This window comes from Lepidochelys kempii, chromosome 8, assembly GCF_965140285.1.
Source record: "Lepidochelys kempii isolate rLepKem1 chromosome 8, rLepKem1.hap1, whole genome shotgun sequence".
NCBI lineage: Eukaryota > Metazoa > Chordata > Testudines > Cheloniidae > Lepidochelys > Lepidochelys kempii.
Window position 1 is genome coordinate 44,220,315 of NC_136387.1, and position 27,646 is coordinate 44,247,960.

Here is a 27,646-nt window from a genome sequence, read left to right on the forward strand (position 1 = left end):
AATATATTTGAAGACTTATCAGGTCCCCTCTCCGTCATCTTTTCTCCAGACTGAACATGCCCCGTTTGTTTTTAAACCTTTCCTCATAGGTCAGTTTTTCTAAACATTTTATCATTTTTGTTGCTTTTCTGTGGACTGCCTTCAATTTGTCCATGTCTTTTCTAAAGTGTGGAGCCCAGAACTGGACACAACACTCCAACTGAGGCCTCATCAGTGCCAAGCAGAGCAGGACTATTCTCTCCCATGTCTTACATACAACTCTCCTGTTAATACAATGCAAAATTATATTTTTGGAACTGCATAATATTGTTGACTCATTCAATTTGTGATCCACCATAATCCGCGGATCCTTCTCAGCAGTACTGGCATGTCATCTATTATTCCCCATTTTGTAGTTGTGTGTGTTTGATTTTTCCTTCCTAAGCGTAGTACTTTGCACTTGTCTGTATTGAATTTAATCTTGTTGATTTCAGGCCAATTCTCTAATCTGTCGAGGTCGTGTATTTCGAGTCAGTATCTTAAAGCATAAACTCAGTGGATGTATATTTAACCATAAATCTGGAATTCCTTAGCTCTGCAATATTAAAGTTCCATTAACAAGTTTTACATTTATAGGGAGGCAGTATGGCCTAGTGGATTGGGCATGGGACTGGGATTCAGAAGATCTGGGTTCTATCCCTTGCTCTGCCATTGGTCTGTTGGGTGACCATAGGCAAATTGCTAGGCTCTGTGCCTCAGTTTCCTACTCTGTAAAATGGGGATAAGGACACTGACTCTTGTAAAGTGTTTTGAGATCTTTTGATGTAAAGCACCAAGTAAGATATATTACTGAAAAGTACTTTGTGCATATAAAGCATCTTTAATCCGTACGTTCAAAATAAATTTAGAACCAAACTGATTTTGAGATTTTAAAAAAACCTGTTAACTCACCCTCACAAACTACTGAGGCAGAAAGCATAGCTAAACTCCAAATTAGAACTAGCCCAACGTCTCCCCATCCAAGGTTAGTGAGGGACAAAGGCATATAGGGCAGAGAACAGTGAGTGGAGAAATTTGCACGATATTGAATCTGCACCTTTCCAAAGCAAAAATACTTCTCTGCCTGTTTATAAAGCAGGGGCTGGTTTTTTAAGAATCTCCAGCATTGTGCTCTTACCTCACCCAAAGCCGCCTATAATGCAGTCAACCCCAGGAGCAGTTCCTTTGCACAGGTTTAAAGATGTGGGCAGCAACCTGCAGCCTCAAGTGTTTCTTCTCAGCTCCCATGATGGTCAGCTAAGCTGCAAGAACACATGACTTTGCACCACAGAACGACTGTGGGATGCCCAAACCCCAAGCAGCTTTCTACTGAGCAAGGAGGGAGTGGGAGCCACAAAATGAGAGCAAAAAAATGAGGCACAATAAGAGAGGCAGAAAAGGATGGAAGAGAGAATGGCAGAAAGGTGGCAGAAACTATGAGAGAGCACATACAGCAATCCTTCACAAGGGTATCTCCTCAGTTACACTAGCTAGGTTATTCTATAAGGGATATCATCCCTCTGGCTTCAGGACAGAACCCCAGGGAATCTCATCTATCAGTCAAGATAGAGACACGGTGGGTGAGGTAATATCTTGTATTGGATCAACTACAGAAGATGGTTCATTAAAAGATATTACCTCACCCACCTTGTGTCTCTAATATCCTGGGTCCAACACAGCTACAACATTTCAAGACAGTCAAGATCTGTTCTGGCTTTCCTTGCCCCTCAAATAGCCAGGTTTTATTCTCAGGTTTGACTGTTTAAATGTATTAGTCACTAGTGCTTCATTTTGGAATACTGGGAATGCTTCCTAAGTGGTCAGACCAAAGGACTGGGAGTCAAGACTCCTGGGTTCCATCCAACTCCACAAATGACTCAATTTAGGCAGTTTTGAGCCTCAGTTCTCCCCTTTGTGAAGCAACAATCATCACAGGCTCTTTCACAGAGTTAATGTTTGCCAAGCACCATGAGACTTTTGCATGAAAGGGTGTACCAAATACATTCTTGTAGAGCCAAGGAGAGCACAAGATGAAAGAGTTAAGAGCAGATTTTCATATGCATGGCCACAAAAGTTAAACAAATTATCAGGTCAATTTCTCCAGTTCCACATCTGAGTCAGCAAGAACAGAATTCAGTGCTGATGCAGAGTATGGTTTCCAGTGATTTATATTCAGCAATGTCCTCTGAGTTTGCAGAGGTTGGTGTCTGCCCAGCCACTGAGCAGCTTCTTCACAAAGCAATGCTTCTCCAGGGCAAGCATTTTGTGGGAGCATGGATTTACCACTACTGAGTGAAGTCTATAATCTGGGATTATTTAAGCAACAACTTGGAAAACCTGGTGATCATTTTGGAACTGGGTCAGTAAAGAAAGGCCTGATTTTAGGAGTGACAGCTTCCCATGCTGGGAAAGTAGAGCAAACAAGGAAAGTTAAGAGTCTTCGAATCTTAGACAATTAAAGTTGGAAGAGACTTCAGGAGGTCATCTAGTCCAACCTCCTGCTCAAAACAGGACCAACCCCAACTAAATCATCCCAGCCAGGGCTTTGTCAAATTGGGCCTTAAAAACCGCTAAGGATGGAGATTCCACCACCTCCCTAGGTAACCCATTCCAGTGCTTCACCACCCTCCTAGTGAAATAGTGTTTCCTAATATCCAAACTTGACGACTCCCACTGTAACTTGAGATCATTGCTCCTTGTCCAGTCAAAACTATGTCAAGACTTCACTATGATCACATTATTCTAAGATCACTAGCTTGGCTTGTTGTGGTGTGCAACAGTTTGAAACATGTTTAAGATGGCAGTTACCAGGGGAGTTACGGTATGCTCGGTCACTTCGCTTTTCAGATACTCTATCACCTATCCCATCATCCCAGACTAGGGAATACGGAACAGGATATACATATGCCATACTGTTCACTGCAGGCCCATATAGACTGTCTTGCTCCATTAAAATTTCCATAGAAGTACACTGGTGCTTTGCTCTTAATAAAACCACAAGCACAGTTGTAATGACAAGAGTTGTCCTTTCATATAGATGCATAGACTCTTCTTTTGATTTCTCGTGCAACTTTTAATGAAAATATTCTGCATACAAGTTCTTCTCCCTGCATCTGCTTGTCTATTTAGACAATATTGCATGTGTTTCCTTGTAATCCCTGTGTCTGTATCCATGTGTTTCCTTGTCTTGTATTTGGACTGTCAGCTCTTTGGGAAAGGGACCATCTCTGCTCTGTGTTTGTACAGCGCCTAGCACAATGGGGACCCGAGCCATGACTGGGGCTGCTGGGTGCTACCCCAATACAAGCAATAACTAAGTAAGTATTAGAGAATGTACAATGAACAACATGACAAATTCGCTCTCAGTGAAAACTATAAAATTATTGGAGTACTTGTGGCACCTTAGAGACGAACCAATTTATTTGAGCATAAGCTTTCGTGAGCTACAGCTCACTTCATCGGATGCAGCATGCTCGAATAAATTGGTTCGTCTCTAATGTGCCACAAGTACCCCTTTTGTTTTTGCGGATACAGACTAACACGGCTGCTACTCTGAAACCTACAAAATTATTGTAACTCCAGGGATTTTAGTACAGATACTCTGGAATTACACTGGCTTATCTGAAAGTAGATGTTCATTCTGGCTCCCAACATCCATTGTTCCTCTCCCCAAGGCACACTCATAGGCACTGATCCTTGTTAAACACAATAGAGTAAAAAGCATGTTTGACATTTCCAGGCCATGGGTGTGTAAAGCCCCGCGAAAGTTGGTGCCTCCAACCCAAATCCTATGGATGACTAGCAAGCCAGCAGGGTTAGAATATGACTGATACATGAAAAAAGGAAAACCTAAAGGAAAGGAAGTTATTTTTCTGGCTCAGACTTTTTTGTTAATGACCATTTTTGCTTAATATGCAGACAGCTGAAGAAAAGCTGTTTTGTTAAGGGCTGGTCAACACACAGGTTTTTTGTACCAGTATAACGTTCAGGTGCGATTTTTTTTTTTTTTAAACAATTCCTAGTGTGGCTGCAGCTCTCTCAATATAATATGCCTTATAACAGACTCCTGCCAGCAGGAGCAGAAGGCAGCGAAGCAGGATCCTTTGGAGATTCAGAGAATTCCTATAGTTTTGAATGGACTTCCTCAGTTTCTCTGACTGGCTGTTTGCTCGCTCAAGTCCCGATGCCATGCTTTACCCCACTGCCCTGTCTCCTTCCCTCTTCTTTTCATTTAGCTGATCCCCTCCTAACTAAAGCCATTCAAAAAAAACCAGATATTATAGAACATGTTTGCTGCCGTCAGACTGTTCACACAGTGTGTGTGTTATACCCCTTCCCCACCCTGTGGCTGGCTGGTCTATTTAGACTGTAAACTCTTTGGGACAAAGACTGTATGCTACTCTGTACAGAGCCTAGCACAATGGGGCCCCATTCTTGGTTGGCACTTAAGCACTACTGTAATACAAAAGATTAATATGTATAGCTTATTCCCCTTCCTGAACAGGAATAGCTGTACTTGTACAAGTACATATATACCAGTATAACTGTGTCCACACTAGGGGATTGTGCCACTTTATATCGGTATAGTTAAAGCAGTACAGCTTGTGTGCACACAAGCCCTTGGATCCAATACCTTCACCCCTTAACTAGGGCACAGAGCTTCCTAATTACACCTCCAGATTCTCCACTGGAGACCTCCAGAGGAACTAGGAAGGCAAGACTTGATATTCCTGATGTTTTTAGGTTTAAAATAACCTTTTTTCTTGTACCACCATCCTTCACATCTTCCTTGTGCATCATAATGCAGCAAACAAGACAAAAACCTAATTGTTGCCAGTTCGGGTCACCTCACACACTAACTCCAACAACAGCTACCTCTTAATGGACTATTCCTAGCCACATTCAACTTCCAACCTACATATACAGAAGTGTTTTGATGGCTTGGCAATTTAAAAGTAAGCATCATTTACAAAGTAACGTTCACTATTAAGTTCTAGGGTCTGGATGTGACATTAGCTACTTGCTTTTTTAAACAAGACAGAGTCCATTGAAAGCAAGCTTTAACAATGAAGCCCTTTCAAAATACAAAATATTTGCATCCATGCATTTTTCTTTTCAGTCATAAGATTAAATCAACTATACCTCAGCAAGCCTTGTAGAGAAGGTTGGGTGGAGGGTGGGAAGGGGGAGAGAAAAGTAGAGAAGAATTTCTATTAAACAAAAGAGCTCCCAGAAGTTGATACAAATTTGCTGGAAATTAAACCCAACCCACTCAACATTTTTCATTGTATGCAGACATACCAAAATCCCAACAAGGAGCATTTTTTCCTGCTAAAATATGAACCATCAGCAGTTTGACCACCACCAGACCGAAATATGACATCCGAGTGGAAGGAACAGAGGGCTAGGTGGGGGAAGAAGCAGCAAAGTTAAGTAAAATATTGCATAGGTTTACACTGAATCTAGGGTTTGCTCTACAAGTTCACCACATTGTAGGTATCACTCCCACCCATCGTTCAGAATGTGCTGAAACTGCTCCTCTTGAAAAGGACAAGAAACTGGCCCCCCAACTAGTGCCATGCTTTACTGTCAAAACTGAACAACTGCGACTCCCTTTAGGAGAACAAAGGTAGCAGCACCTTTTAACTGACCAGGTACAGTGGGTTTATTGGAGCTGAAAAATGGAAATCATGAACATGAGACTAATCTCCAGTTTCCACAGAGCTCAAACAGGCACGTTACACAAACACAGATAGTTGTCTTATTCTTGCTTGTAGCTCTTATACACCTTCCAAATGGATAATGATGTAAAGTAAGCCTAGGAACCCAGATGAACTTTCAAAATGTAAAGCATGCCCCGGTGCAAGCCAGGAGGAAGAACTGAATCCTTTTACATTTAAGTATGGACCGTCCCCCCTTGTTAATTTTTCTGGGATCTGCTCTTTGCACCCTTATGTTCTTACTACACCCACAGTTCAAAGAAGTCAGCAGCTTGGTACTATCAAGATGAAGTTTTTTTTTTTAAATTACTACCCTGGAATAACAAAACACTTTGAGAGGAAATATAGATTAAGCACACATACAGAATAAAAGCAGCAGAATCACTATCATTTACTAGCCAAAAATAAGCTGTCTTTGGATAATCTTTTATTAGTTAAATACACCCCTGCAAGATAGTTGCCAGCTCCCTGGAAAAAGTCCTGTCCACACACTGAAACTGGCCAGTTGCCGAAACAAACTGGCAGGCTCCATACCACAAACTATGTAAGCTCACCACCTCAAAAGGGCTCCATGAACCAATTTTTAATCCAGAGAGCTGGTTGTGATTTGCCTCAGGAGTAAACCAACCACCCATCACACTTAGCAGCTAAACATGTCAGGAAAGACAAATTCTCTAACCTATTTTGGTGTCTGAGATACACCAGTTTTAGATCTTAGCAGGACTCAGCAATAGGTTAATTTCCTAGTGACATACAAAGAAGCTAGAAAGGCTGCAAGATCTTGAAGCAGGGCAGAGGGGCAGAAGGTGTTTTACTGCAGCCTGCAAGAAGCCACAACAACCTAAAAGAGACAAGTGCAATAAGACGGGCAATCCTAGCAAGGTCAGAGAGATACAAACCCTTCTTGACATGGAGAGAGACTTAAGATCTCAATTTCCCATCAAAACAGCTGGGCAGCTCAGTGGCACAGGTGCAGTGAACAGAAGAGGTAGAACAGCAAACAAAAGTAGTTCTTCCCATAGCAAGACATGAGTAACATGAAACTGGACCTTCTGGTTGATCCCTTTTACACAGAAAATTGCTGCCAACTGGATCAGAGGCAGAGGCCATTGAGGTAGGTTCTTGGGACAGGCATAAGGAACCTGGAGCAAATTCTGTGAGCCACAAATCAAAATCAGTGCTGGTTTTGGAAGAGGATTTGAAAAATAGAACAAGACAGCAATGCCAGAGATGAATGATCCTCATAAAAACCATATAAGCTTTTTGCTGGAGTTTTCCCCATTTACTCTGATTCTAGATGTAAGCACCCAGGAAGGACCACATTTAAAATGTGGTTGATTCCTTGCTTTAAAATAGGATTTTTATTTTACTTTTTCTAGAATTGGTTAAATTAAAATACATTAAGTCTGCTAGCAAGCACTCAAGGGTTACCAGTGCCATTTTCTTACTCCTCATAACAAAAGATCATACAGATCAATGTTCCAAAATGAACTGTAAAAAGTCAGATGACACCTGATTTAATTCCTGTGAATCTTCATATATTATATATATTTTTGTGCCCTAAAAACAGTGTTCTAAGTTACTGGCTAAACCCTTTACTGTATATAGCACAAACATTTCCAGAATTTAAATTCTGAAAACATAAGATAAAAGTTTAGGAAACAGGGTTTATATGTTTAAACATGCAGTTACAGTGTGGCATGTTTAGAAAAAATTGAAGCCAAAAAAAAAACTGAACACCTATGAATACAGCTTCACAATAAATTTCTACAGGACTCCAAAAGTCTTTAATAAATGTATCTAGAAGTCTGAATTTGTAGATTTGAATAGCAATTTAAGACTATTTGCACAGTTAATATATAAAATCCTGTATTTTTGGAAATATCAAGTATCTTTGACTTACTCAAAAATCCAGAAGTATATCACTGAAATGAATGCAGCATTAATAGGTTATCAAGGGGCTTTTTTGCTACTTAAGTAGCCTAACACATGCAATATGAAAACAGGCAAATGTATGTTCTCAGGCACCCAGGCACTATTGCTGTATTCCAGACAGTCCATAAAATCAAATATGAACGTTACTGTAAATCTATGTGTATAGCAATTATAGTATACCCATGTGCTACCTATAGTATAAGGCTTACAATGTTAGTTCAAAATAACAATGTCAATATCCGAGTTCCTATAAATTAATTCATACAATATACACATGTCTTTATGTCAGCTTTTGAAAGGAGTCACAATCTTCAGTTTATTTGCACATGGCTAGTTAGAAATCAGTGGCACGCATTTAATACAGACAGATTCTTATGTGAAGTCAGAGAAAGTAGATTCAATTACATCCCAAAGAACTATAGTAAAACAAAGTTTAGGCTACAAGGTTGAGCACTCAAAAGATAGGAATGACCAGATTTAAGCTTGCCAATGGAACCTTAATTCAGTCCTCTACATTATGATGCAGTCTTTAATTACATGATACAGTTTTTTCCCACTGGACCCCTGCATCACTCAGTGAAGGATGAGTGGGAAAACAGGATCCTAGCACAGCCCTGCTTTGTTCTCTGCCCTTTCCCTGACTCTACAGCTTCTTTCGAAGCACCTGGCCCAAGTCTCTGCCAGGGGGATGTGTACTGCAGTATCTAGGCTGGGGCACATGTGCAAGGCTTTGGAACGCTCAGGGTTCCTGACAAGCTGCCAAAAAAAATAAATAAATAAATAAAAATCATCAAGCTGTACACTACAAGCCACAGATGGGAAATAGCACTTTAAGAGCTCACAACTCAATCTTAACAGAATTTCACGGGATCTGAAAAAGATACCTCCCTGGCCCCAAGACTATCCCCCATTAAATATAAGAGGCCTAGGGCAAACAATGGAAGTATGAAATTCTCAGAAAAGTTCACACAAATCTTTTATAATGGAAGGATTTAGGCATTCTAAACATAAGGGCCATTTCCAGCGTCTTCAGAATCACAAGTGAAATGAAATACTCCAAATGAAAGATGCAAGTTAGTTATACTGTCTCATGTAGAAAAACAAGAACTCAAAAATACTGCTAATACAACTAAATGCTTTTCTCTGACAAGAAGTCTAGGAGATAATGCAATAAGTTACTTATCAGTGGCTCTCCGAAAGGTGGAATAGCCTAGTTAAATATTTAATCTACACTGATGTGCCAAAACTAAAACATACCTTGAGAAGAGTATTTGAAGTGTAGGGACCAAATCTTGCTCTTATTGACTTCAATGGAAGCGGAAATGGGCTGTAAGACCTGCTCTTATACTGCACCCATTACAAATCAATAATGGTATCGCAAACCAGTGTAACAAAGAAATCAGGTAAAGTATGCAAAAATGACAAATAGTAAAGTTGCTAAGTATGGGTATTAGATTTAGAAATGTGGCATGATAGCCTCCATTTCCATAAGAGATTGCACTTCATCTCTCAACAGTCCATCAGAAAGATTCCTCAAGAAGGATGGAAAAAGAAGTTGACCCCAAGTTGAAGTGTGTGTTCCCAATGGATAATTCCAGGACCCACTGATGTGAAGGGATCCTGCATGCTTGTAAAAATGTGAATATCGATAAGATGGAGTTAAAATTAGTTCAGTCCTTTACAATAAGTGCGACTTCGCTGGACCTACAGAAAAGCCAGTCTACATCTTGGGTGAGCTCTTTATATTTTCTTCTCTAGATTGACCAGGATGTGAACTGCACTGGACTCAAACTGCTTGAAGAGCAGGGTAAGGACTAGTCTGATATCAGAAAGACGACTGACACTTATAAGTTGGATCATTCTTCATAAAGTGATGAAACCACTAATCTGGTCCTAGAATTCTATAGCCAAGAGGGCTTGAAAAGAAATGTTGTTTGTACCCAAGGACGTAGACACTGAATCTAACAGATAATTAGAGGCCCTTCACAGAGTAAGTTAAAACTTGCCTACATTCCAAAGGTCATGAAATTCCAACTTCTTAGTCTTCAGGATAAGCTCCCACCAGGTATCTCTTAGTCTAGAGGGAGTAGCAAAGAATAACTGTCAGTAATTAGCAGTTCTTAAAGGGCCACGGAACAGTATGCTTTCCTTCCAAACTGTAATGCTGGTTGGTAGAGAACATAAGAATGACCATACTGGGTCACACCAATACTTCATCTAGCCCAGTATCTTGTCTTCCAACTGTGACAGATGCCAGATACTTAAGAGGGAATGAACAGCACAGGGCAGTTATTGAGTTATCCATCCCGTCATCCAGCCCCAGTTACTGGCAGTCAGAGGTTTAGGGACAGCCCCATGCTCTGGATGTGACCATAGCTAACGACTAATAGCAATTGATGGACCTATCCTCCACGAGCTGATCTAATACTTTTGGCCTTCACAACATCCCCTGGCAAAAAGTTCCAAAAGCTAACTGTGCATTGTGTGAAGTACTACTTCCTTTTGTTTTTTTTAAAACCTGCTGCCTGTTAATTTCATCTGTTGACCCCCTGGTTCTTGTGTTATGTGAAAGGGTAAATAACACTTTCTTATTCACTTTCTCCACACCATGCATGGTTTATAGACCTCTGTCATATCACCACTTAATCGTCTTTTTTCCAAGATGAACTGTCCCAGTCTTTTTAGTCTCTCCTCATATGGAAGCTGTTCCCTTAATCATTTTTGTTGTCCTTCTCTGTACCTTTCCCAATTCGAATACAACTTTCTGAAGGAAGAAAGGCTGGCTGGGAATAGGCTAAAATATCCAAGTGGATGAGGCCCAATGCCAGGAGACAACTTAATTCCACATTCATTCAGGCTGGCAGAAAGAGAACAACTGTGGACTGGGTGCTTTATATACCCTGGGTTCCAGAAAGAGAGACACATGGATGGGCATGTACGCACTCAGCCAATGGCTAACATTTTAAATGAGTTCCACAGGTGCACCGCAGGGCACACGATCGTACCATGGGGATCTGCAGTGCCAATATCAGCAGTAGAAGAGTCTGAAACAATCAAGAGCTCTCATGCCCTCCACCCCAGTCAATGTATAGCTTGGATCCCACTAAGGCATGACCACTTGGACCACTCCATTGGATCCTACGCACACAGCACTGAAGCACCGCTTCAGATTCTAAGAACTAAGTATTATTATTATTTCTGTGCCAATGTTACCCAGATACTTCTTGGTCCTGGAGCCAGAGAGGACCCAAGGAGAGTGTTTAGAACTCGACAAGCCTCAGACCGGAGTGAAATTCAGATTCAGTGTCCAAAAACTTGGTTAACGCTCACTTAAAGTTGATTGGCAGGGCTGTGAACCCTTCCAGAACATGAAATGCACTTGTACTTAAACCTCTGAAAGCTACAAATTAGAGTTAAAGTAAATGCCAGCTCACCCTGCAACTTTCACTCTGCCCCCTGAAGCTAGCAAGCGCCACTGGGGATAGACTGTAAGTATGTTTCAGCCAGGGCTGTCCCGTAATAAGCAGACATGAAGTAGGTGTCATTTTATGTGGGGTGCTGTCCCCCACAGAACTGTATTCTCCCATTCATCTGCCTGCACTCCAACAGCCCTTCAGTGTGTTAGGGAAGCTGCATTCACTGGTGCAAGGATTACTTGCAGTACGTCACAATAGCTCACACTGCAATACATGGAGAGATGCATCTACACCCAGAGGGATCATGAACCACTAGTTTCTGTGCTGAGTGATGTCTGCTCTGCAAGCAGAGGAGCACAACAGATTATTCTTGCCACAGGAATTGGCAGCAGGCTGGTACAGAGGTAAGTGCAGGTGATGCTCCAGAGAGGATCCTTGGAACAAGTGTAGGTAACTCTGGACACCTGAGGGTCATCTAGGCAGAACAGGTGAAACGGAGGATAAGAATAGGCGTAGCCAGCTTGTGTTGACTAAACTCATCTCCCACAACTTTTGCTTTAGCAAGGACCTGGTCTGACAGTTTCTCCTAATATACCCAAGTGCTGTGTCCCTGCAGTGCTCCGTATCATATGGATAGAGTGCGACAGTATCCATCAGAGCAGGCAGGACATCACTGAAAGAGGGCAGAGTTAGGGTTGCATAATGGGGGTGGATGCCATGTGATCTGTGTTTCATGGTTTTCAGGAGTACCAGGCACTCAACATTCTGGAAGGGTAGGAGGGGTTCCTGATCAACCTTAATTCTGCATTAAGGAAGTTCTGAGGGCATTAATTTCCCCTGTTTTGGGGGGAAGCGGGAATAATAGGGGACCATGAGCACAAGTAGACTTCCTGGGAACATCTCAGTGGATGTTCTCCCCCTTCTCTCAAAAGGTACCCCAGCCCCTGTTGGAATACCAGTACTCAAGATAATCTTGCCACGCATGTGGTTTTTAGAGCATTTTGAAAATTGAAAAAAGATCAGCATAGGCTGTACGTTGGGAACCCCTTGATCTAAAGGACCCCAGCTTACACCAATAACTCTACCCTGGCCCTGATGCGGCACAGCAATATTATGGTGTGGCAATAGTACCACCACAGTGAAGGTCGCAACAAGGTTTCCATTATAATGGGGTGAAAAAGGTCAGCTCCCAGACTACTGCACTGGGCAGCACAGCATGGGGAGGAGGTGACCAGCCCTCTGTGGAGAAAGAAGTGGTTCAGGACTATTTAGAAAAGCTGGACGAGCACAGATCCATGGGGCCGGATGTGCTGCATCCGAGAGTGCTAAAGGAATTGGTGGATGTGATTGCAGAGCCATTGGCCATTATCTTTGAAAACTCATGGCGATCGGGGGAAGTCCCGGACGACTGGAAAGAGGGTAACGTAGTACCCATCTTTAAAAAATGGAAGATGGAGGATCCGGGGAACTACAGGCCAGTCAGCCTCACCTCAGTCCCCGGAAAAATCATGGAGCGGGTCCTCAAGGACTCAATTCTGAAGCACTTAGAGAAGAGGAAAGTGATCAGGAACAGTCAGCATGGATTCACCAAGGGCAAGTCATGCCTGACTAATCTAATTGCCTTCTATGACGAGATAACTGGCTCTGTGGATGAGGGGAAAGCAGTGGACATGTTGTTCCTCGACTTTAGCAAAGCTTAGACACTGTCTTCCACAGTATTCTTGCCAGCAAGTTAAAGAAGAATGGGCTGGATGAATGGACTATAAGGTGGAGAGAAAGTTGACTAGATTGTCAGGCTCAACAGGTAGTAATCAATGGCTTCATGTCCAGCTGGCAGCCAGGATCAAGTGGAATGCCCCAAGGGTCAGTCCTCGGGCCAATTTTGTTCAATATCTTCATAAATGATCTGGAGGATGGTGTGGATTGCAGCCTCAGCAAGTGTGCAGATGACACTAAACTGGGAGGAGAGGTAAATACACTGGAGGGTAGGGATAGGATACAGAGGGACCTAGACAAATTAGGGGATTGGGCCAAAAGAGATCTGATGAGGTTCAACAAGGACAAGTGCAGAGTCCTGCACTTAGGATGGAAGAATCCCATGCGCTGCTACAGACTAGGGACCAAATGGCTAGGCAGCAGTTCTGCAGAAAAGGACCTAGGGGCCACAGTGGACGAGAAGCTGGATATGAGTCAACAGTGTACCCTTGTTGCCAAGAAGGCCAATGGCATTTTGGGATGTATAAGTAGGGGCATTGTCAGCAGATCGAGGGACGTGATCGTTCCCCTCTATTCAACATTGGTGAGGCCTCATCTGGAGTACTGTGTCCAGTTTTGGGCCCCACACTACAAGAAGGAAGTGGAAAAATTGGAGAGTGCGCAGCGAAGGGCAAAAAGAAAAGGAGTACTTGTGGCACCTTAGAGACTAACCAATTTATTTGAGCATGAGCTTTCGTGAGCTACAGCTCACTTCATCGGATGCATACCGTGGAAACAAATGGCCCAACTTGATGATCACTTTAGATAAGCTATTACCAGCAGGACAGTGGGGTGGGAGGAGGTATTGTTTCATGGTCTCTGTGTGTATATAATGTCTTCTGCAGTTTCCACGGTATGCATCCGATGAAGTGAGCTGTAGCTCACGAAAGCTCATGCTCAAATAAATTGGTTAGTCTCTAAGGTGCCACAAGTACTCCTTTTCTTTTAACTTAAGGAAATAGATTCAATATGTGTAATGAACCAGCCACTGCCAGTCTCTATTCAAACCCAGGTTAATGGTATCTAGTTTGCATATTAATTCATGCTCAGCAGTTTCTCCTTGGAGTCTGTTTTTGAAGCTTTTCTGTTGCAAAATTGCCACCCTTAAATCTTTTACTGAGTGGCCAGAGAGGCTGAAGTGTTCTACCAGTTTTTGAATGTTATGATTCCTGATGTCAGATTTGTGTCCATTCATTCTTTTGCATAGAGACTGTCCCGTTTGGCCAATGTACATGGCAGAGGGGCATTGCTGGCACATGATGGCATATATCACATTGGTAGATGTGCAGGTGAACGAGCCCCCGATGGTGTGGCTAATGTGATTAGGTCCTATGATGGTGTCACTTGAATAAATATATAAGCCTCTCACAGTTTGTATGGTAACTTCCAACTTATCTGTATGTATGTATCTTACTATATGTTCCATTCTGTGCATCCAATGAAGTGGGCTGTAGCCCACGAAAGCTTATGCTCTAATAAATTTGTTAGTCTCGAAGATGCCACAAGTACTCCTGTTCTTTTTTCTTGTTCTGTGTCTGTACAGAACCTAGCATCATGGAATCCTGATCTGAGACTAGGGCTCCTAGACGCTACGGCAGGGGTGGCCAACCGGTGGCTCCGGAGCCACATGTGGCTCTTCAGAAGTTAATATGCAGCTCCTTGTATAGGTCCCAACTCTGGGGCTGGAGCTACAGGCACCAACTTTCCAATGTGCCAGGGGATGCTCACTGCCCAACCCATGGCTCTGCCATAGCCCCCGCCTCCTCCCCTGAGTCTGCCATGCCTTCGCTCCTCCTCCCCGCCCCCAGCAGACTCCTGCATGCCACAAAACAGCTAATTGGGAGGTGTGGGGAGGGAGGGGGAGGTGTTGATCAGCGGGGCTGCCGGTGGGCAGGAGGCGCTGGGAGCTCATTGGGGGGAGGGGCGTGGCTGCAAACATATCACTGTGGCTTTTTGGCAATGTACATTGGTAAATTCTGGCTCTCTCTCAGGCTCAGGTTGGCCACCCCTGCACTATGGTCATAAAAATAACTATATCTGTGCTATCACCCCATTATACTGCATGCTTCTCTCCCCATTTTTGCACCAAAGGAGCTGAAATAAGCCAGTCTGTGTTTGTCCCACAATAGTTGCACTGACATTTAATGCCTCAAGGAGGAACAGATGGAGCAATGTCTTCGTCCCACCAAACCCCTGGAGAAAAGGCTGCACAAGTGGTATCGTTCCCAGTCAAATATATGGCACAAAGATGTAAAAAGCTTTGGACTTGCTGATCTGAAACAGACATCTGTCCTGCAAGCAGAAAGCATTTAAAGCCTGGAATTCTGACTGGCAACAATTGGGTAAGAGAAAGAATGAGCAGCCCAGCCAGTCACCGCACAGCTACCACGGCATGGTTCTGATCTAGATAAGACACTCAACTGTGTGGAATGAGCTGCTATGAGTTTGCTAGGTAGTTTTTCAAAGAAAGGCTGAAATAGTTGGGTGAGATGGAGATCCTGACTCACCGCTTCCAACTCATGAAAGGCAATGTGATATGGCTGTGAAAAAAGCCAATGAAATCTTGGGATGCATCAGGCGAGGTATTTCCAGTAGAGATAAGGAGGTTTTAGTACCGTTATACAAGGCACTGGTGAGACCTCACCTGGAATACTGTGTGCAGTTCTGGTCTCCCATGTTTAAGAAGGATGAATTCAAACTGGAACAGGTACAGAGAAGGGCTACTAGGATGATCCAAGGAATGGAAAATCTGTCTTATGAAAGGAGACTCAAGGAGCTTGGCTTGTTTAGCCTAACTAAAAGAAGGTTGAGGGGAGATATGATTGCTCTCTATAAATACATCAGAGGGATAAATACCAAAGAGGGAGAGGAATTATTTAAGCTCAGTACCAATGTGGACACAAGAACAAATGGATATAAACTGGTCACTGGAAATTTTAGACTTGAAATTAGACAAAGGTTTCTAACCATCAGAGGAGTGAAGTTTTGGAATAGCCTTCCAAGGGAAGCAGTGGGGGGCAAAAGATCTACCTGGCTTTAAGATTAAACTCAAATTTATGGACGAGATGGTATGATGGAACAACATGATTTTGGTAATTAACTGATCTTTAAATATTCATGGTAAATAGGCCTAATGGCCTGTGATAGGATGTTAGACGGGGTGGGATCTGAGTTACCCAGGAAAGAATTTTCTGTAGTATCTGGCTGGTGAATCTTGCCCATATGCTCAGAGTTTAGCTGATCGCCATATTTGGGGTCGGGAAGGAATTTTCCTCCAGGGCAGATTGGAAGAGGCCCTGGAGGTTTTTCACCTTTCTCTGTAGCATGGGGCACGGGTCACTTGCTGGAGGATTCTCTGCTCCTTGAAGTCTTTAAACCACGATTTGAGGATTTCAATAGCTCAGACATAGGTGAGAGGTTTTTCGCAGAAGTGGGTGGGTGAGATTCTGTGGCCTGCGTTGTGCAGGAGGTCGGACTAGATGATCATAATGGTCTCTTCTGACCTTAGTATCTATGAATCTATGGTTACGCGTACCTTCATTTCCAAACACTTGTTTATTTACCTATCAGCCAATTCTCTCGGTGACTACCCAATTTTCAATAAACAAGCTAGCAACTAGTGAGGTTCCATTCTCTCATGGTGAAACTGGCTCCATGCCCTGTGAGTCTCCACATAATTACTGTATATTACTGTAATCCAATTAAACCTCACTACAAGATGAGCTTCATGTTATCACTTTCAATTAGATTTCAGCCACTTATTGTCTGCATTAAGATCCATTTGGACTAAAAATCCCACACCACTGCTTGAGAAATGGCATTTATCAGCCAAATGACAACAGCAATGCATGTTATACTGAAAGACAGAGAAGACAGTAAAGACTGGATAACAATTACAGTAGCTTTCAGGGAGAGAGAAAACACGGGGAAGTAAACTAACATGACCACTATCCAAGCTTGCTGGTCTCCCAATAGTCAAATTCGCCTCCAATTCTCCACTCCCTCTTTTTCTTCTGATCCCAGCTTCATTAAAAAAAATGGAAGATTTGTTAGAGGCCCAGAGGAATTCTTCAGTCCAGGATTTTCACTAAAGCTAAGAGAAAGACTGAGGATAACAGCGGGCCTGGCAATGCAGCATTATTTGGCAGATGATCATTAATTCCATAGTAACTACCCTCCCAAGAAGGTCAGTCATAAGAGTGGCAGAATTTGGCCCATAGGAATTAGAAGAGCTGCCAAGACATGACGCAAATAAGCAGACTAACAGGCCAACTTCCCATGCAAAGGCAAACTATGAGATGCGTTTAGAAAATACAGACCAGGGTTTACAGAGGAACATAATGGCACTCTGAAAAGTTTTCAGCATTTGCTTCTTGCTCATTTGTTGGGCTACAGTTCCTCTTCAAGCACAGACTATATGTGGAGTGACTAGGTTGAGACGCTCCATATTTTCCCTCTGATCTTTCTTCCTAACTGTCAAGTTTTTGCTTTCCTTCACCCCAGTGACCCATGATCAGCTGAAGGTTGGTCTTTGACTTAAGGCACTGGGCTAACTCAGTTCTATTCCCACCTTCACCAAAAGCTTCCTGGATGACCTAAAGCAAGTCACTTTCCCCTCTCTGTCCCTCAGATCTTTATCTGCAAAATGGAGATAATATTTCACTACCTCTTATGTGTGTTGAAGGAAAGTTAACACTGAAGTGCTCATACACTACACTGATGAACAAAGAAATCTCAGCTTATTTATAACACTAACTTCTTCTGAGCTCTATTCAGTTTGCTTCCTTGATTTCTCCCAGTGATGTATGAGGAAACAAACTTACCCCAATAAGATGTATGTGCGAGACCAAGTTTGAGTGCTTTCAAACATCCTGGAAACAGATCAATAGCCTAATGCAAACCCTGTCATGGATGAAAATATTAATCCAACCACATTTTTTATTCTGGAGATCACTTAGCAAGACAGTCTCTTACAGTCTTGAGACCACCTCCTCCACTTCCCCAGCCATCCCCCTCAATCTCCCAGTGAGAGAACTCAAAATGTTCTCTCAAAATGGGGAGGTTGTCGCATTCACCATAGTAGAATAGCCAACTTACACAGCACTTTCCACCTTCAAAGCAGTTTGCAAACGGTAACAAATGAATCTCCATTTTTCAGATTGGGGAAACTGAGGCAGGAGCAGTTAACTAAAATCATACAAGTCAGTGGCAAACTCTGAATGAGAAGTCGGGATTTTACAGTTGCAAATTCTGTCTTCAGACAACTTGACCATGCTGCCTCTTGAACCAGCAGCATAATTCGAGAAACATACAACTCTAGTTTCTTTTCTCAAAATCATTTTTTAAAAGTTTTAGAGGAAATGTTATGCAATATATCCTTCCTCTAAAAACAGCAGTTCACTGCACAAGAGTGAGACTAGTAGGGAAGAAACAGGTAGACAGCTTCTTCCCTCTGAAATATACTTGTCAAGACTCTTTGTTGATAAGATAACACCAGTGATGTGATTGCAATGACTGAAACAAGGAACTTGATTTTCTGAGAAGCTGATTACCCACAACTCCAATTTAAGGCAATGGGTGCTACACATACCCAATTCCTCTAAATATCAGGCCCAAGAAAGCTATTATATACATAAAGGAAAGCTGTGTCTGTCACTATCAGATGGGTAGGAAGCCAGAGGGCTAAAATCCAGAAAGGCTACATAGTTTTAACATAGCTGCAGCATATGGTTTTGATGGAGTGATATCAACAGCCTGCTCTGCATGACTGAGGTATTATGGTCGCTAATACCACAGAAGTACTTTTATACATACAGCAACAACTGTCCACAAAGTACTTTTAAAAAAAAAACAGCTGACATCAACAGAAGAATAAGCACATCAAATCATTTGTTACACAAAGAAGCTGATCCCTCTCTTTCAAAGAGAAACCACACTCCCTTCCACCTAATGTACAAAGAATCAAGCACAGGGGACACAAAGATTTAACTGAGCAGGAGAGTGAATTTGTATGGGGGGGTGGAGGGTGAGAAAACCTGGATTTGTGCTGGAAATGGCCCACCTGATGATCACTTTAGATAAGCTATTACCAGCAGGACAGTGGGGTGGGAGGAGGTATTGTTTCATATTCTCTGTGTATATATAAAGCCTGCTGCAGTTTCCACGATATGCATCTGAGGAAGTGAGCTGTAGCTCACGAAAGCTTATGCTCAAATAAATTGGTTAGTCTCTAAGGTGCCACAAGTACTCCTTTTCTTTTTGCGAATACAGACTAACACGGCTGTTACTCTGATAACTGAGCTATGTGTCACTGAAGAAAACTATGGTTCTTTGCCACTATTTTTCACAAACTAAATATGGCTTCTGAGAACATTTCTCCCCATAAAGCAACTAGATACTTAGCCCTTCAAGTTTTAGTAAGTCCACATGAACTGGCTGGACTTCCAGTAAATCAAAACTAAAAGGAGATCTTCCTCTCGTCCTTGTGAAGAGTGATATTGCATATATTATCCACCACAAAGTCTGCTAATCAGCGATCAACTGGACAAAATGAGCAAAGCATTCCAGTCAATCAACTCTCAGTGTACCAGTCCACCCACAACACTCAAGGCTTCATACCAGCTACACAGGGCAATTCACTGAATGAGACCGTTGCCTTTTATTTCCTTTATTGGCAAGCTCTTGTCCACAAAAGCATTCCAAAATATGTCACATTCCCCAGTGCGTGTGTGTGTTGAGAAAAAAAATAACTGCAGGCACTTAGCCCCAATTATGTATTTCAATAAAGCAAGCACTTGCTGGTCCAATCACTGCTCCCCTCTATTGCTGTATGCCAACAGGGTAGGAATGTCTCTGAAATGGAAACAAATGTCTCTAGAGATTTATCTACACTAACCTAAACTTTTTAAAAGGGAAGGAAATGTTCCCTCCCAAAGCATGATCCTTCTGCATATTCCACCCATTCTCTGCCTTTTTACTGAGTTCAAAGCAGTGGAGTTTGAAGAGTCTTAAAAGTCAACAGGCGCACAGAAGAGAAATTGCAGCCAATGAAAATCCAAAGGAAAACACCAAGCCCATTTTCCTCTCCACTCTCCTCCATGTATTCACAGATGTCTGCTTGAAGAGGGAGCTCTCATTCTCATAGAGTATACTGTGTCTTCTAATGTCACCTTTTGATTATAGCATGTCTCAAGGACATTCCTGCATCCCAGGAGGTGATACTTGCAATATTCATGGTCAAAAGTTTCAAAGATGAGTGCCTGAACTTAAATATAGTCTTAGGAAAGTAACTTTAGCACTCCTTTTTTTAATATCTTGCCCTCTCCAATCACAGACACCCTTGTGTTCTTATGTAGCACTGCACCACATACAATGAAATGCAAAACAGTAGTCTGATGTAATGTTAACAGGTAGAGTTAAAACAGCCAGGAAAGGCTAATAATGGTTCACTGAACAACTTAACACAGCAGCATTTATATATATATATATATATATATATATATATATACACACACACACGGAATATTTTTTATTTCTGATTAACTGTGTAGCATATTATTGTTTGTTCTAAAATGTGCAGCATAAAATACAGATGCACTGACACCAAACTAATGTTTCTGTAGGAACCTCAACTTTTCAATCTTCTGACTTAGTTTTGGCTGTGCACTCAGTGTTTTTATTAGTCTACTGCGTTTTGCAGACCTGCCAAGTGTCATACGTCTCTCACAAAATTCACACCTGCAGGGTGACACGCATTCCCACGGCCCAGACTGAATATTCTGCATCCAAATGGGCTGCAGCAACATCTGACAATTATGGTTCGGCCACCAGACGCCGCTGTGGCACCTGGGGGGGAAGCATGCAGCCAAGCAGCTTCTGTCTGCTGCTCCCCCTGCTGGACCTGGAAACAGCACCATGAGGAGCAGGCAGTGACAGCAACCACAGGGAGGAGGCAGGGTGGAACCGACCAGACTCCCATACCCAGCACCAACCACCAAATAGGTCTCAGTTGCCCCCAGTCCTTAGACACCCACTGGGTTTCACAATGTGCCCTATGGCTTCTATCCCCAGACTCTCACAAATCCAGTTTCCTTCCCAGATATCCCCAGACACTCCCATAACCCAGCTTCCCTCAAACCCCAGTTCCACACACACAAATTCAAGTTTTCTTATGCCCAGCTTTCTGCAGCCATCTCCATCAGTCCCCCAGCCATTACCAACCTCCACCCAGCCAAATTCAGCCTTCCTCCCAGCCCTCACTTTGTATTTTATTTGTTTGGGTTTTTAGAAATAAAAATGGTCTCTAGTGATGTTAGCCTCCAACGAATCCCAGTCACCATTTGAAATACACACCTCCTTGAGGTACTTAGGTTTTGTTGTTGTTGTTGTTTTTTTTAACAAGGCTGAGTTATAAAAGCAGAATCATCATGTACATAAATAGATTGGATGATTGCAGCAAGAGAAAACTTTTCAGAGTTTAATTTGCAGAATGTAGCCAGAATTGTGGAGGTCTCTTATAATTGTGGGAACTACAATTTCTCCCAGTTCCCAACAATCTCCTCCTGTTCCTGATGCTAAAGTAGGGATTTGAAGGATTTTGTTGTGTGTGTGTGTTTAACTGAAAAAGTGATGATCACACTCATGCAAACTGTCACACTAGAAACCTGACAACACACCTTGAGTCTTCTCAGGCTACTTTAAAGTCACAATAAATACAGAGCTTGTTGGGGTGTCTGCTAAAATGTTAGATTACTGGGCATACTTGGTGATTTCACTCCTATATTCATTTGTTTCCCCCTAAACCAAGCAAAGACAGTAGCACTTCAAGAACTCTTGTCACTGTCACCTGCCAAAACCCCGTCGTTTTTGGTGTGACCCTGCTGAGAAAAAAAAAAAAGGAGAGAATATTTTTTCCTACACAAACAAGACGACAAATAAAGGGATCTTCCTCAAACATTCAAATATACTCCCCTTTGGGCAGATACCAAGCATGGAAATATCAGCCCAGAAAGTTTGGAGAGTTATGAGCAAGTGAAAAGAGCTTGTTAGAATGGAAATGCACTTTCAGCCCGATTACCAGAAGCCTAGACATCTGGTATAACATATTCAGACAAAACTGTTACAAGATACTGATTAAAAGCTTGTGCATTTCTCAACTAGTGTGGCAGACTCATTTCAGGAAGAGGGCATACAAGGGGCAAAAGAAGGGGTCAGAATTAATAGGGAAAGCTGCAAACATTCTGCCCCTCTTAAAGTAAAGCAGCAGGCCATTACTTGAAAGCTCACCATGCTCACAATTTGGCCTCTGGTGAAAATGGCTGTGAGAGCAGCTCACATGTACAGGGCAGCAGCCCACCAACCCAATATTCTCTGCTCAATCTAATTGAGTACTAATGGGTAAAGAGTAAAGGGAGCAGCAACTATCTGCTAATCTACCCCAAGGTGGGGAGCACCAAACGAAGTTGGGACACCTGTTTACTCTGCACACGGAGCCAGAGATCTTTTTATTGAGTGAACAGCAGTGAAAATGAAAAGCAGGCAACCTCCAGATTCTATGCCCCTCATGTCCTGAAGTCCCTTAAACCCGATGAAGTGAGCTGTAGCTCACGAAAGCTTATGCTCAAATAAATTTGTTCATCTCTAAGGTGCCACAAGTACTCCTTTTCTTTAGACCCTGTAGTTTACCTGTGGTCGCATTCCTATTCTCATGGACCATTGAAGCCTGGGGTTGAACACAGACATCTCTGGAGTACTGGGATAAGGGAGCACAGACAATGACATGAGTCTAGGGAGCATGGCTCAGCAGTGGAGGTTCCCCAGTGACTCTCCTCCCAGTGCTGCTGCCTGCCAAAGTTCCCTGAATGCCTAGTTCACACCATTCCATCCATCAACCTGTCTGCCCATTGTTCACATCCAGTTTGTGTCATTTTTATCATAAAAAGCCAGGCTGAGGATTTGTCTCTAGAAACAAGAAAACATGACTTGATATTAATTTAGGAAGCTTGCTTTTATGTTTTTTCTTCTGTTATGATCATAAAAACCCTGACAACAGAAGTTTATCTGGGCTGGGGGAGCATGAGGGAGATGTCAGGGCTAAACAATGGGACCAGTGTGACAATGCAAGTAAGGTGCACTGCTGCCCAGCTAAACTCCCACCCACACGCTTTTTCCATCATCCCACCCACCACAAAGCCCCATTTCACACAGCTTAAGGTGTTCTCATGCCAGTTCATTTTTGAACAACTAATACCCACCAAATAAATAACAAGTAACGAACGGGAAGATGCTAGTAAGTACTATTAAAAATTAAGGAATTTGCAAACAGAAGCTAATCAACAGATGCAGTCCCGAAAGCCAGGATGTCACCAGCTAAACCAAGCCTCCCCTGCCCATTCATGTCAATTCACATGCCTTACCACCCAACCAACAATAAGTGCCCTTTCCAGTCCACCCACAAGGCACTCACCCAGTCCCTCCAGACACACAACCCTAACCCCATGCTCCCTCCTCCCCACCCCTTCCAGGTACAGACCTCACAGGCACGCATCTAGGGAACACAGCTGGGGCTTAGGCTGCCCATCTGGGTACAGAGGTGGGGCAGGACAGGTGCATAGAGGCGGACATGCCCCAGAGCAGCCCCAGGGCTGAGCGGTCTGTGAGGGAACAAGCACGGCTGCGGAGGAGCGGGGGGCACTGCCTGCCTGCAGGAGCGCAGGTGCAGGTCCCCACCTCAGTGCTAACTAACGGCACATCCGGAGCTGAATCCGAGCCCTGAGCTGGGCCCCGCGCCCTGAACACAGCCAGGCTCTCCCCGCCTAGCAGGGGGTCCGGGGCAGGTCCCCCCCACGCCGGGGCAGCCTCCCGGGGCAGGGCAGCCAGGACCAACACGGGGGACCCGTCAGGAGCACACCCAGGGCTCTCACGGGTCCTGCGGACCCCCCCTCCCCCCGGCCCAGAGCTGGAAGGGAAGGGGGCTCCGCGGGGAGGAGGAACCGGGGGCACGGGGGGCTGCCCCGCCTGGTCCGCTGTGGGCGGGGAGCCCGCAGGCTCGGCCTGGCCTGGGGGCAGGGACGGGGCCCGGACCGCCATGGGGGTTGCAGGCAGCCCGCGGCAGGGGCTGCCCCGGTGCAGGCCTACCCGGGAGCGGAGGGGGGCGGCGGCTCGGCCCGGGGCTAACCTGGGGACGCAGCTGGGGCTGGAACCGTCGATCTCCCAGGTGGCGAATAGGTTCATGGGCACCGGGCGGCTCAGCACCCCGGCGCCGCCCGGGAAGCTCAGGCGGCCCCGCTCCGCCGCCATCGCCACAGCCGCCTCGCTCCCGCAGCGGAGCCGGCAGCCGCCTGCAGCGAGACGAACGCACCCCGCGACCGGTCACTACGCCGCGCCTACCGCGGCCGGCCAGGGTCACATGGAGGGGGCGGGGCCAGAGCGCGGCGTGAGGGAGGAGCGTGGAGAAGGGAGGGGCCTAGGTAGATAAGGGGCGGGGCTTGTGGGAGAGCGGAGCTTGGAGTACAAGCCCCAGTAGAAAAGGTGCAGTGGCTGGGCGGTGGTACAGGACTCGGAGCGAAGAGGGGACCGGTCTGTATGGAGGGGTTATTGAGTCCCGGGTCTTCCAGCCTTACCAGAGAAGATAAGGCTGTGTTGCAGCGGGGAGCTCAGTAATGGTAGAAGCTTCCTGTTTGAGTACTCGAGTTGTTATTTAAAGAATGGCTCTTTGTCTTCACCCTTCAGAGCCTGCAGATAGGGAGGAGTTTGGGGAAGGGGGAGAGAGAAACAGACAGAAGCCCACGGGGCGGTGCTTAGGAAGAAGAAGCCTAGGAGTCAGCAGAAGGAAAGTGGAAGAGCCTGGGGAAAGGCAGGCATTTGGAGAGTTGAAGGGGAGGATCTTAAGGCTAAGAGAGGAGGAGCTTGGACAAGGGCCTGCAGGGCAAAAGTCTGCGAGACGTGGGGAGCCTGGAGAGTGGAAGTTTGGAGAAGGAAGCAGAACAAACCTGCATGAGGAAAATAAGACAGGAGAGATGCGAGGATGTTTCGGGAAAGGCTGGGGAACCATAGGGAGAAAGAACTCGTAAATGTGTGGAAGAGCCTGGGATGTGGGAGGAACATACAGAGGACAGGAACCTGAAAAGAGAACAAGGAGTCCGGTAGCACCTTAAAGACTTACAGATTTATTTGGGCATAAGCTTCTGTGGGTAAAAAACCCACTTTTTCAAATGCATGGAGTGAAAATTACAGATGCAGATGTAAATATAAAGAAAAGGAGTACTTGTGGCACTTTAGAGACTAACCAATTTATTTGAGCATAAGCTTTCGGATGCAACGGATGAAGTGAGCTGTAGCTCACAAAAGCTTATGCTCAAATAAACGTGTTAGTCTCTAAGGTGCCACAAGTCCTCCCTTTTCTTTTTGCGAAAACAGACTAACACGGCTGCTACTCTGAAAGATGTAAACATACTGACACATGAAGAGAAGGGAGTTACAGGGAGAGGGATGGATCAATGCTTTGAGCCTGCTAAACCCAGGGTTGTGAGTTCAATCCTTGAGGGGGCCATTTAGGGATCTGGGGCAAAAATTGGGGATTGGTCCTGCTTTGAGCAGGGGGTTGGACTAGATGACCTTCTAAGGTCCCTTCCAACCCTGATATTCCACTATTATGATTCTATGATACCACAGAAGTGGAGAACCATGCTGACAGGGCCAATTCGATCAGGGTAGATGTAGTCCAGTCCCAATAATTGAGAAGGAGGTGTCAATTCCAGGAGAGGCAAAGCTGCTTTTGTAATGAGCCAGCCACTCCCAGTCCCTATTGAAGCCCAAATTAATGGTGTTAAATTTGAAAATGAATTTTGGATCTGCAGTTTCTCTTTGAAGTCTGTTTCTGAAGCTTTTTTGTCCAAGTATGGCTACTTTCAAATCTGTTATAGAATGTCCAGGAAGACTGAGGTGTTCTCCTACTGGCTTTTGTATGTTGCCATTCCTGATGTCCTATTTGTGTCCATTTATTCTTTTACATAGGGACTGTCCGGTTTGGCAAATGTACATGGCAGAGGGGCACTGCTGGCACATGATGGCATATATCACATTAGTAGATGTGCAGGTGAACGATACCCATCTCGCTCTGTCAATCTGTTTCCTCACTTCCCCAGGTGGGTATTGCAGTTTTAAGAATGCTTGATAAAGATCTTGTAGGTGTTTGTCTCTGTCTGAGGGATTGGAGCAAATTTAATTGTATCTTAGGGCTTGGCTGTAGACAATGGACCATGTGATGTGACTACGATGGAAGCTGGAGGCATGTAGGTAAGTGTAGCGGTCAGTAGGTTTCTGGTATAAGGTGGTGTTTGTGACCATCACTTATTTGCACTGTAGTGTCCAGGAAGTGGATCTCTTGTGTGGATTGGTCTAGGCTGAGGTTGATGGTGGGGTGGAAATTGTTGAAATCCAAGTGGAATTCTTCAAGGGCCTCCTTCCCATGTGTCCATATGATGATGTCATCAATGTAGTACAAGTAGAGGAGGGGCGCTAGGGGATGAGAGCTGAGGAAGCGTTGTTCTAAGCCGGCCATAAAAATGTTGGCATACTGTGGGGCCATGCGGGTACCCATAGCAGTGCCACTGACTCGAAGGTATAAGTTGCCCCCAAATCTGAAATGGTTGTGGGTGAGGACAAAGCTCAGCCACCAGATGTCCCATGGCCTTATCAGGGATACTGTTCTTGACAGCTTGTAGTCCATCCTTGTATGGAATATTTGGTATAAAGAGCTTCTACATCCATGGTTGCCAGGATGGTGTTTTCAGGAAGATCACCAATGCATTGTAGTTTCCTCAGAAAGTCGGTGGTGTCTCGAAGATAGCTAGGAGTGCTGGTAGCGTAGGGTCTCAGGAGAGAGTCCAAATAGCCAGATAATCCTGCTGTAAGAGTGCTGATGCCTGAGATGATGAGGCGTCAAGGGTTTCCAAGTTTAGGGATCTTTGGTAGCAGATAGAATATCCCTGGTTGGGGCTCTGGGGGTGTGTCCATGTAGATTTGCTCCCATGCTGTAGCAGGGAGTTTCTTGAGCAGATGGTGTAGTTTCTTTCTTTTGGTACTCCTCAGTGGGATCAGAGGATAGTGGCCTTTAGAATGTGGTGTTGGAGAGTTGCCTGGCAGCCTCCTGTTCATAATCCGGCCTGTTCATTATGACTACAGCACCTCCTTTCTCAGCCCCTTTGATTATGTCCTCACCCATAACTATTTCACATTTGGGGACAATGTATACCTTCAAATCAGCGGCACTGCTATGGGTACCCGCTTGGCCCCACAGTATGCCAACATTTTTGTGGCTGACTTAGAACAACGCTTCCTCAGCTCTCGTCCCCTAATGCCCCTACTCTACTTGTGCTACATTGATGACATCTTCATCATCTGGACCCATGGTAAAGAAGCCCTTGAGGAATTCCACCATGATTTCAACAATTTCCATCCCACCATCAACCTCAGCCTGGACCAGTCCACACAAGAGATCCACTTCCTGGACACTATAGTGCTAATAAGCAATGGTCACGTAAACACCACCCTATTATTGGAAACCTACTGACCGCTATACCTACCTCCATGCCTCCAGCTTTCATCCAGACCAAACCACACGACCCACTGTCTATAGCCAAGCTCTACAATACAACTGCATTTGCTCCAACCCCTCAGACAGAGAAAAACACCTACAAGATCTCTATCAAGCGCTCTTACAACTCCAATACCCACCTGGGGAAGTGAGGAAACTGATTGACAGAGCGAGATGGGTACCCAGAAGTTACCTACTATAGGACA

General features: G+C 44.3%; 1 protein-coding gene across 10 annotated transcripts in view; it reads right to left on the bottom strand.

Moving 5' to 3' along the window:
* The window catches only part of PACS2 (phosphofurin acidic cluster sorting protein 2), a 209,266-nt gene extending 185,025 nt beyond the window's left edge, over nucleotides 1–24,241 (bottom strand). For all 10 annotated transcript variants that reach the window (XR_012160291.2, XM_073356257.2, XM_073356256.1 and 7 more), the window contains exon 1: nucleotides 24,021–24,241. Coding sequence is in view for 9 of the 10 variants with exons in the window: in XM_073356257.2 (XP_073212358.1) it covers nucleotides 24,021–24,142 (122 nt within the window). In the remaining variant the exon portion in view is untranslated. The remainder of the gene's footprint in view (nucleotides 1–24,020) is intronic.
* Between the last annotated feature and the right edge of the window lie 3,405 nt (nucleotides 24,242–27,646).